The sequence below is a fragment of the Lolium perenne genome, unplaced genomic scaffold, assembly GCF_019359855.2.
Source record: "Lolium perenne isolate Kyuss_39 unplaced genomic scaffold, Kyuss_2.0 unplaced33, whole genome shotgun sequence".
Lineage (NCBI taxonomy): Eukaryota > Viridiplantae > Streptophyta > Magnoliopsida > Poales > Poaceae > Lolium > Lolium perenne.
The window spans coordinates 493,582-504,997 of NW_027248991.1; the positions used below are offsets into that span (position 1 = coordinate 493,582).

General features: G+C 43.7%; 1 protein-coding gene across 1 annotated transcript; it reads right to left on the reverse strand.

Moving 5' to 3' along the window:
- Positions 1 to 9,450: 9,450 nt before the first annotated feature.
- Positions 9,451 to 11,134, reverse strand: LOC127303081 (serine/threonine-protein kinase PBL27). The gene is made up of 2 exons (XM_051333859.2): positions 10,737 to 11,134; positions 9,451 to 10,568 (listed from the first exon to the last, which is right to left on the reverse strand). The coding sequence occupies exons 1-2, from the start codon at positions 10,861 to 10,863 to the stop codon at positions 9,538 to 9,540; spliced, it is 1,158 nt and encodes a 385-aa protein (XP_051189819.1). The 5' UTR covers positions 10,864 to 11,134; the 3' UTR covers positions 9,451 to 9,537.
- Between the last annotated feature and the right edge of the window lie 282 nt (positions 11,135 to 11,416).

The following is an 11,416-nucleotide window of genomic DNA, read 5'->3' on the forward strand; positions in this document are numbered from 1 at the left end:
AGGATACCAAAAGAAGTAACTAAATTTGCACTTTCATCTATATTGCACATGTGAGAGCCTTGAGGAATTGATATGCAACAAAATTGCTAGATAGGCATAGTTGGGATGGATGAATCATGAGCATGATTTAAAATACTTCCCAACAAATGCACTCATCTCAAATTACTCACATTCACAATAAAGAGGTTTCATAAAGACTTTTGCAAGAAGCACAACATTTGCAAATCAAGAGATTCATGCCAAGATGCAACCATAAGGTTGGATATAAGAAAAGTATGCATGAGAAGATACTTGTTACCAAGATAGCATTGGTGTGGATGTAGTAGATATGTGTTCGTTGACCATCCTAGCTTGCCTCAAGTTACCATTGAGTCACCACTTCTTTCCAAGAGTGAGACAAGCATCCAATGCATATCCATTGTACCTAACACAAAGGTAAGTACAAAATGGTCCCCAAACTAATTGGGCCCGAAGTAGTTAGATACACTACAACATATAGGACAAACTCCACAATTCTATGTGCATATAGATATGAAATTGAATTTCATGCACATCTTAGCCAAATTAGGATTTGATGGAGTTTACCCTATATATTGGATCAAAGAAAGTGACACATGCCATAAGATATACATATATTAAATATGCATGCACAATACTTTCAAGAACCAAAGGAAGATACAATTTGGACAAAACACCAAATAAACCAAGAGACAATGGTTGTCCAAATTATATCAAAGAATCAAATCAACACAAGATTGACTCCAAAGACTTATCTCATTATAAGAAGCTAATTAAACGTAAACACAAAGGAATGAGATAACCAACTCCCAAGAGAGCAAGGTTCCAACAAATAAACCAAACCCTCAACACTTTTTATGATGGCACAAAGTATCAAAAAGAAATTTAATGTCTCCCAAAAACCAAATTTTTGATAATGATCAAGAGATGTTAAGCATTCTAACAAATATAGGAGAGCTCCCCCAAGATTAGTGCATTATCTAGGATTTTGCATATGAATACTAAATGCACAAAACTAGGATCATCACGCTACCTATATCTACTAAAATGCTAGGAAAGTTTGAATATACAAATTAGATCCATAAGATGCAAGGAAGACATATGGGAGTCAAAGCACAACACATTCATGGAAATAAATAAGGCAATTTAAACACAAGAGCCAATGTAGATATGATCAATAAATATCTACCTCATAATTGATTACCAATTGTCCTAGGACAAGAGGTATTAGGAAATATTTCCCGGTGGTAGTTTGTAAGTATACATAAGATCATATTTACAACGAACAAAGCATATGGTAAAAGATAAGAGTTAACCATCATGCAAAGATAGTTTCTTGATAGCTTCATTTAGTCATACCAACATGCAAGGCAATTAATAGTATTCATACCAACATGCAAAGCAATTAATAGTATTCATACCAACATGCAAAGCAATTAATAGTATGACTTGAAGCACATGGTTTTCCAAAAATGTATTGAGGGACACGTTGTGAAAAACCATGCCAAGAAAAAATTTCACAAATAAGATCCACAAAGATATTAGCAATGAAGCCATTTAAGCAAATTAGAGCTTGTTTGAGCAAACATGCCACATAGGAGAGAGATAATTTACGGTATCAATTCTATGTGACACAACCTCAAATGTTCACATTTTCTAGGCTTGTAATATGCACAAAGCTTATTACTCCCCCATAATGTGATAAGGAATTTATTTTCACAAGAGGCAAATAAGATCCAAGTAGAGATATTAATGGACATTAGAATTTGAATTTCTCATGAAGATGGCATACCACATAGCGACTAGATAATCTCGCAATATCAATTCTAAGTGATATTCATCATGTACACACATTGTTTAGGATCATGAAATTCCCAAAGGAATATCACTCCTCCAAAATGGGATTGTCCATTAATCGCTCATAAGAGCCATATAAGATACAACAAGATGCAAAGAGGCTCCAACACAAACACAAATACATGGTGTGCAACCCAACATGCATAGACTTGATTTCTCAAGCAAAACTATTAGGAAGCACAACATATACAAACACATGTTAGGAACAAAACTAACACATGCAAAGGGGCGAGTAAATTTCAATATAAATGAGTTGAGAACATGTTACCGCAAGGAGGAACATTGGATATATGATAGTAGCAAGATAATCAAAAGACTTGGCTTGATATAATATAAATGATGACGATCCCTTAATTCTTCATGATGTAGCCAAGTCTCCAATGCCCTCCAACAAGCACCTATTGATCAAGTTTTGGATTGTTGGTCCCCAACTAAGTTGGGTCCTAAGAGGTTAGTCACAATAGGCTTGGCAACCCAAATGGTTCTTTTCTTGACACCACTTTGAGCACCAACATATTTGGCAAACACATTGCCACCCTCATCCTTACGAAGAGAATAAACATCATCAACGGTGATAGAGTTGGATGCGGTACCAATAGTGCAAAAGGAGGAGATGTGGCCCTTCTCACGGCATATGTAGCAAGTTCTTTTCTTCTCCTTCTTCTCACTAGATTTCTCCACAATGGGAGCATTGGCTTGATTCTTCTTGGGAAGTGGAATTTCTTCAACTTGAGGTTGAATATGAGTTTGAGCTTGAGGCCACTTCCCTTTTTGCTTCTTCTTCAAAGGGCAAGATCTAACATGGTGCCCTTCAATTTTGCACTTGAAGCAAACAATCTTGGCCGGGTCTTTGACTTGTACTTGGCCCTTCTTAATCTTGTTGTTCTTGGACTTGATCTTTTTGTTGGAGTTGAATCCAAGTCCACTCTTGTCATTGGGGGATTGTTGCACACTTAACATCTTATCAAGTTTGCATTTCCCTTCATGACCCTTTACCAAGTCGTTCTTCAAAGAAGAGACTAGGGCCTTGAGCTCTTTGATTTCCTCTACATGGTTAGTAACAACACAAGTACTAGAGGAAGTAGAACCTTCATTGTTAGAGCAACAAGGCAAGGAAGATAATTCATCACAAGATTTAGCAATATTATGAGTGGATGAATTACTAGGACTAGCACATGGCAATATAACATTTTGAGTAGTAGTGGTAGTACCCACATGAGGCTCACAAGGTGTTGCCTTAGATATTATAGCCTCATGAGCTAACTTTAGCCTATCATGAGAGGCTAGAAGATCCTCATAGGAGCTAGAAAGCTTTCCATGATTTTCTTCCAATTTCCCATAATTGCTAGTTAGCAATTTAAGTTGAGCCCTTAGCTCATCATTCTCCTTCAAGATAGATGCTTCACAAGAAGTAGAGTTAGTAGCACAAGCATCATCACAAGACACATCAAGAAGAGAGGGTAACATAGCATGCTCTTTTAAATATGAAGCTTGTAGTTGCTCATGTGACTTGGTGAGGATAGAGTGTTCGCTCTCCAAGGCCTTGTGGGCCTTGTCTAGTTCATCTAGATCCTTAACAAGTTTATCATGACCAACACCAACTTTGGAATTTTCCTTTTTAAGCATTTTTACTTGAGCTTTAGCGTGGTCTCTTTCCTTAGTGAGTTTAGAAACTATTTCATTTTGAGGGACTTCAAGGGTTTCAAGTTGCTCTTCAAGAGAGGCTACGGTCTCTTGTTCTTCTTCAAGATCATTCTTTAGGGATGCTACATCATTGGCATACTCTCGTTCAAGAGCACCCTTTTTATCAATGGTGTTCTCATGCATCCAAATAAGTTTTTGGCTCTCAATAGCGGTAGTCAAGATTTCAAAGAAGTGAGTGCTAGCAATTTTATCTTTGCAAATAAGCTTGAATACGCTCTTACCCTTATCGCGTAGAGAGACAACCCAATCCTCTTCTTCATATTCATCCTCATCCTTATCACCACGAGACATATTAGGTTCCATGGTAGGAGGTACCGTGGAACCCTTGGCCATAAGGCATATATGAGGACCGTGAGATAAAGATGAGGAGTTACTTGAGGCTCCTTTCAAGATCTTGTCTTGACCAATAGAATCTTTGGTTTCCTCTACATTGTTAGACACACAACAACTAGAGGAAATAGAATCATTTTTATCATGGCCACAAGACAATGCAAGCATATCATCATTAGATTTTTTCAAGCAACTTACACATGATATGCAAGGACTATCAACACAAGCATGTAAACCATTTCTAGTGCTAGATGTGCTTGAGTCCGTAGATGAAGCATTGCAATGAGATAGAGATGAAGAATCATCAATAGTAAGCTCAATATCAACATTGCAATTTTCATCACCACTCACCATATCATTACCTTGTGTCTTGACACACTTTGGTGAAGTGGATGAAGATGAGAACTCATCACGGCCGGAAGTGGAAGCAATGCAATCATCCTTAATAATATTGGACACATCATATTTATCTTGAATTTTTGTCCATAACTCATGAGCGCTCCAAAAAGGCAAGTAAGGAAAAAGACCTACATCTCGCAAAGCATTCATAAGAACATTAGAAGCTTGAGAATTGAGATATAAATTTTTCTCATCCTCTAAAGATAGATTTTGTGAATCCATAGGAGGAGAAAAACCTATATCTACAATTTTCTCCATATGAGGGTCAATGTCCCGAAAATGACTAAGCATGCAAATTTTCCAAACATCATAATTTGTGCCATAGGAGATAGGAGTGTTATCGTGCACTAATCCTCTAGCCGACATCTTTACTCTCAAGGCGGTGAAGCCTAAGAATGAGAGACCTTGCTCTGATACCAATTGAAAGGACACGGATGTCGCCTAGAGGGGGGGGGGGGTGAATAGGCGATTTAAAACTTTTACAAGATGGGCTTAACAAATGCGTAATAAAACTAGCGTTTACTTTGTCAAGCCCAAAGCCTATATACTATGGTTCACCTATGTGCACCAACAACTTATTCTAAGCAAAGGTTCACCTATGTGCACCAACAACTTATGCTAAGCAATACAAGCAAGTATGTGATAGCAGGATATATATAACTTCAAGCACGATGGCTATCACAAGGTAAAGTGCATAAGTAAAGAGCTCGGGTATAGAGATAACCGAGGCACGCGGGAGACGATGATTTATCCCGGAGTTCACACTCTTGCGAGTGCTAATCTCCGGTGGAGAGGTGCGGTTGCTTAGTGCTCCCGAACGCCACAAGAGGATCACCTTGAGGTGTGGTTGCTCGATGCACACCAACGCCACAAAGGCCTCACCCCAAGATGCGGTACTCACACCACACACCGAACGCCACCAAGGCGCCTCACCTAAATCTCCGGTGACCCTCGCCACAAAGGCCTAGGTCACGGTTCCACTAAGGGATTTCCTTCGAGGCGGAAACCGGGCCTTACACAAAGATTGGGGCACACATCCACAACTTAATTGGAGGCTCCCAACAAATCGCCACAAAGGCCTAGAATCCGTCTAGGGTTCCAAGAACCCAAGAGTAACAACCTTCTTGCTTTCACCACCACGAATCACCGTGGAGAACTCAAACCGATGCACCAAATGCAATGGCAAGAACACCACAAAGATGCTCAAGTCCTTCTCTCTCAAATTCCAACAAAGCTACAAAAGCTATTGGGGGAATAAGAGAGGAAGAACAAAGGAATTCACAAAGAACACCAAGATCTAGATCTAGAGAGTTCCACTCACAAAGAGATGGATTTGATTGGTAGAAAAGAAGATCTAGATCTCCTCTCTCTTTTCCCTCAAATGGGGGCAAGAATCATGGAGGGATTGAGAGATAGTGCAAGCTTCTCTAGTTCAACAATGGAGGAGAGAGAGAGAGTGAGAGAAGCACCAGCCCAAGGAGGAAGAAGGGGGGTATTTATACCCCCCAAGAAAATCGAGCCGTTGGGCAAAACCAGGGCCAGATAATCCGGCCTAAGTAAGGGCCGGATAATCCGCCCCCCGGATAATCCGGCCTCAGGGACAAAACCTGGTCAAAATCCGGCCAAAAGTCCGGCCTCACATCAGACTTGCTTTTCTTCAGGTCCTTAGCCATTTTTCGAGGGGCCGGATATTTCCGAAATGTCCGGCCCGGATAATCCGGCCCTGGGACAAAACCGGGACAATATCCGAGCAAATGTCCGGCCCCTATACTGAGCAGCAAATCCTCAGGTCCTTAGCCGATTTCGAGGGGGCCGGATATTTCCGAAATATCCGGCCCGGATAATCCGGCCCGGATATTTCCGAAATATCCGGCCTAAGCAAACTGCAGAAACACCAAAACTAAAACGGGCATAACTTTTGCATCCGGACTCCGATTTCGATGATCTTGGGCTCGTTGAAATCACAACAACGAGCTCTACAACAATATTCATAGAAACATCATAGTCCAGCAAAGGAGGATAGAAACAAATGATGAAAGGTTTGACCTATCTCAAAAAGGCATACCGGTAAAACCTCCAATCTTGAAAATGCAACAAGTTGCCCAAGGAAAAACCATTCTCAATGAACTAGAGATTGTCATGAGAATAAGCACAAGCTCTAAATCATCACATGGATAAGATTCAAATAACAACCAAGAAAGATGATGAACCAAACTCGAAAACGCAACAAGTGATCTATGCGAAATCCGTTTTCGATGAACTAGAGCTTGTCATGAGAATAAGCACAAGCTCTAAAACATCACATGGATAAGGTCCAAATAACAACCAAGAAATATGATGCAAGGATGAAAAGGTTTGAGCTCTCTCCGAACGATACGATCGAGTTACTCACTCGAGAGCCCTCTTGATAGTACGGCAACTAAACTATAAACCGGTCTCCAACTACACTATGAGACCGGTGAGAAAGAAACCCTATCAAGAGCAAACCTTATACTTGCGCATTCCACTTGAGCTTGATGATGACGATCTTGACTCCAACAAGATGGAACGCCTTTCTTGCTTGTGCTTGCTTGATGAAGTCTTGTGGATTGCTCCCCCATAATCCACCATGGGAGAGCTTCTTCTTCGGCGCATCTTCACATATCCATGATCACCATATGGATGGCAAGACTCAAGCAAAGGATCTCTTCGAGATGGCTCATCTTGAACTTGCACAACATTCTTCATTCTTCATCATATTGATGTCTTGAAGTAACTTGAGGGCTCACTTCATCTTCATCTTCAAGACATACTTGACACTTGATATCCTTCATCAATTTCTTCTTATTGCAACCTTGAAGCCAACAAATGGTTCAAGAATTGCCTATGGACAACTCCTACAAATATAACTCAATGCAAACATTAGTCCATAGGGATTGTCATTAATTACCAAAACCACACATGGGGGCTCCATGCACTTTCAACAGTGCCCCTAAATCCAGATCTGCTCGCTGACTTTGGCACCTCAAAGCTAGCTAGGTCAAGATGTCCCAACCGAGCAGTACGGACTAATTTATTGTCCCCCTAAATCAACTTTGAGAAGAGTGAGGTGATGATGATTTTGGAGGATGACACTAAACATAACTTCTTTGCTGACCTATTCAATTGCCAGAGAGGTAGTTGGCCTAACAAATATCTGGGACTCCAGTTTGGGCCACGAGGTCTACTGTTGCAAAAATGGTGTTCCTTGGGGATAAAACAAAGAAGAAAATGAGTGGGTGGATAGGAAACTCCATGTCTGTTGGGGGGGGGGGGAGATTGGTGAAATCTGATGCTTGCCTGTCCAGTACTGCTGTTTATCAAATGTCTTTGAGACTTTTGCACAAAACAAATATAGAACAAATGGATAGACCTATCATGTCCTTTTTCTAGGCTGGTAGTGCTGACAAGAGGAAATATCACTTTGTGAAATGGAAATGGATATGTAAACCAAAATCAAATGGTGGCCTGGGTGTGAAGGACTTACTCAAATTCAATATCAGCTTGATGTGCAAGTGGTGGTGGAAATTAGAGCATGATTCTGGCCCTCGGCAAGATTTTATGAATTTAAAATATCTCAAGGGTTCTGGGGTTTATTATACCAAGCACAGACCTGTAGACTCTCCCTTGTGGGTAGATATGCTACAGGTAAGAGATATATCTGTGGCAGAAGGATGCAGGTGGGGAGATGTGCATTGACCAGTTTCTGGGGTGATTCCTGGTGTAGTGTTAGTCCTCTCAAAGATATGTTCCCTGACTTGTACAATATTTGCAATGAACAAACTATTACTGTTGCTGGTGCAGCTGCTATGAGCTGGATTTTTTCCTCCAGGAGGTGGTTGACACCTGATCTGATTCTGCAAGAAGCTAGGATGATACAGCTGATGAATCAAATAAATTTATCCTAGGCAAAAGATAATCCACGCTGGAAATGGTCTAAGGATGGCAAATTCTCTGTTAAGTCTGTTTACAAACACCTGTGCAAGAATGGTATTGACCGATCCTTTTGCCACCTGTGGAAGGGTAGAATTCCTTTGAAAATAAAGTTTTGGCTTTGATCAATTTGGCACAATGTCATTGCCACCAAAGACAATTTGATCAAGCGCAACTGGGCAGGAAATCCTCTGTGCCAGTTCTGTAGAGAACATGAGACAATCAGCCACTTGTTCTTTGGCTGTGTGTCTGCTAAGTTTGTTTGGAGTGTTGTTGTTACTGCCATAAACTCCCCTACTCGTCCTGGGAGTTTCTCCCAATTTTTCTGGTAGTTTCCAAAGTTTGTCCCTACAAGCCGCAACACTTAGATAGCTGGCTTGGTAGCAATCTGTTGGGTTGTTTGGAAATTAAGAAATAGAGCTTGCTTTGAAAACAAACTGATTAACTCGCCTTTTGAGCTAATTAGTTACGCTGTTGTGTTTATGAACTATTGGGCAGGGCTCTATGGAGAGAAGGACGCCGCTGACATTCAGGCTGGAGCTGACAGCCTTATGCGGTTGGCCTCGATAGGGAATGGTTCTGCTTCTGGAAATGCCGTCCCTAGTGACCCGCCTCGCCTGGAGGAAAAGAAATCTGGAGACGACGATGCTGGAGATGTCGCTCGATGTTGTTGCTGCTACCCCCTCCCTAGACCTAGAGATAGATGGCTTCTTTTGTTGAGTTCTTGTTGTTAGTTTTGGGCTTTTGGCTCAGGCTTTGGCTGACCTCGTCCTGGCATGTTGCCACTTCCGTTTCATGTAAACTGTGGTTGTTTTCTAGCCTGTAAATAACTTTTCTAAAACGCTAGCAGTAGGCGGCGTCCCTCCCCCCTTTCTCTCCTTTTGTTTTTGGAAATACTGTTGTTTTCGTTATCCTCGATAATGAAAATCGATCCCTTGGTTGGGTCGCTTGAAGAAAAAGAAAATTATACGTCTAGGCCGGGCAAGTATTATACGGTAGTGTGCTGTCGGGCGTATCCACCAATCGACGAGGCTTCGGCCAATACCAGCAGACACAAATCCATATATATATATACTCAGTTCGTCTTGTCCGCATCACGACGCACGCACGATTGGACGACGCGGTAGCTGGAGCTCCGGTAGGAACCGGTTCCTCTAGAAAAAGCGCGTTGAACTGCTACACGTTTAGGGCTTCTTCTCAACAAACTAATAATATATATGGTTACACAACAAAAATCCATGTGAAAATCGAAGAAGAAAATTTTGCATTACAGTTTAGTTAGTCTGCCGTATCGGCGACGTCATCACGAGTAGTAGTAGTACATGGACGGGGAGGAGGGTGACCGGTGAGGTACTCTAGGGCGGTGACGACGTCGGAGATGGCGGGTCGCATGGTGGCGTCCTCCTGGAGGCACATGGCGGCGATGGCGAGCGCCTGGTAGAGCCCCTTTATCGGGTAGGCGTCCCCAAGGAGCGGGTCGGCCATCTCCTTGAACCTCCTCTTGTTCTTGAATCTGGGCATGGCCCATGCCACAAGGTTCTGCTCGTCGGGCCGCCTGTCCGCGTCGAGTACCCTCCGTCCGGTGATGATCTCGAGGAGGACGACGCCGAAGCTATAGACGTCGGACATGGGCGTGAGCTTCCCTGTCAAAGCGTACTCCGGGGCGCAGTAGCCACGGGTGCCCATGACCCTGGTGGAGACGTGGGTCCGGTCACCGACGGGACCCACCTTGGCGAGGCCGAAGTCAGATAGGCGGGCGTTGAACCCGGCGTCGAGGAGGATGTTGGAGGCCTTGAAGTCGCGGTAGATCACGGGCGGGCCAGGGCGGCGGGAGGCGTCGTGGAGGTACTCGAGCCCTTTGGCGGCGCCCTGGGCGACGCGCATGCGCGTGCACCAGTCGAGCCCTGGGGCCGAGGGCGGGAGGTCTAGGAGGTGGTCCTCGAGCGAGCCATGCGGCATGTAGTCATAGACGAGCATGCGGTGGTCGGCCCCGTCGGCGCAATAGCCGACGAGGGTGACGAGGTTGTCGTGGTGGAGCATGCTCAACATCAGCACCTCCACTAGGAACTCCCGCGTGCCCTGCACGCCGTTGCGGTCCAGCTGCTTGACCGCCACCGCACGGCCGCCGTCCTGAAGCCGACCACGGTACACAGGACCGAATCCGCCTTCGCCCAACATCGACTCCACACGGAACCCGCCCGTGGCCTCCCACAACTCGTGGTAAGTGAAGGCTCGCGTCGTCGCCGCCGCCTCCTCCTTGTTCATCCCAAGGAGCTCCTCCGCCACACGCCTGTTGTGTTGGTACGTCACTGCATTATTCAGATACATTATTGCAGTAGTAATTCATTATTACTATATCGATACAAAAAAAAACACTACCCTAGCTAAGCAAGACACGGAGCACGACAAACAAACGTTCTTCTTCCGCCAAGCTAGGCCTCCATCCAGTCGCGCATGCATTAAGATGAACTGTATACCTGATCCTGCGACCATTTCGTTGACAAGGGTGGCCAGGCCGCCATCCGACGATGTCTGCTTCTTATTTGGCGCAGCAGCATCGTCAAGTTTGTCGGCGCCGGACTGGAAACAGCACAAGATGCCCATCGTTTGTATGTATGTCGATATCCTTGTTGATTGGAATTATTAATCCTAGGATGAAATGGAGGAGCTGCGGATCGAATGCTTGAGCAAATTCTGTTCTACGCCATCGGATAGAAAGAACTCTCGCCCAAGCATCCAACCCAATTCGATCCTCAGCTCGGCACGCACGGCGAGCTAGCCCCCATTGGTGGCCGGAATCCATGCGTGCCATGCCATGCCATCCCCAAACTAGACGGCCGGCTGCAAATGCAACCAGAGGCGCCCAGCACCAGCTGCACCTAATTCTGGGCAGTACATTTTTTTCCCGGCCCTGTCCAAAACAGATGTATGCTATAAATAGTTGATAACTCTGCACAGCTTGACTGAATTGCTCCAGTGCACTACAGAATATCTATTAATAGAAGTAGTAGTAGTAGCAGCAGCAGCAGCACATTACATATCACAACCAAGTCATGCTTAACTATTGCAACCTCAAAATTCCTCCTCTTCTTCTTTCCCAAGTGAAGTGAGCCTAGCAGCTTAGAACTCTGCTTAGCACTCCCCACCACTACGCTGC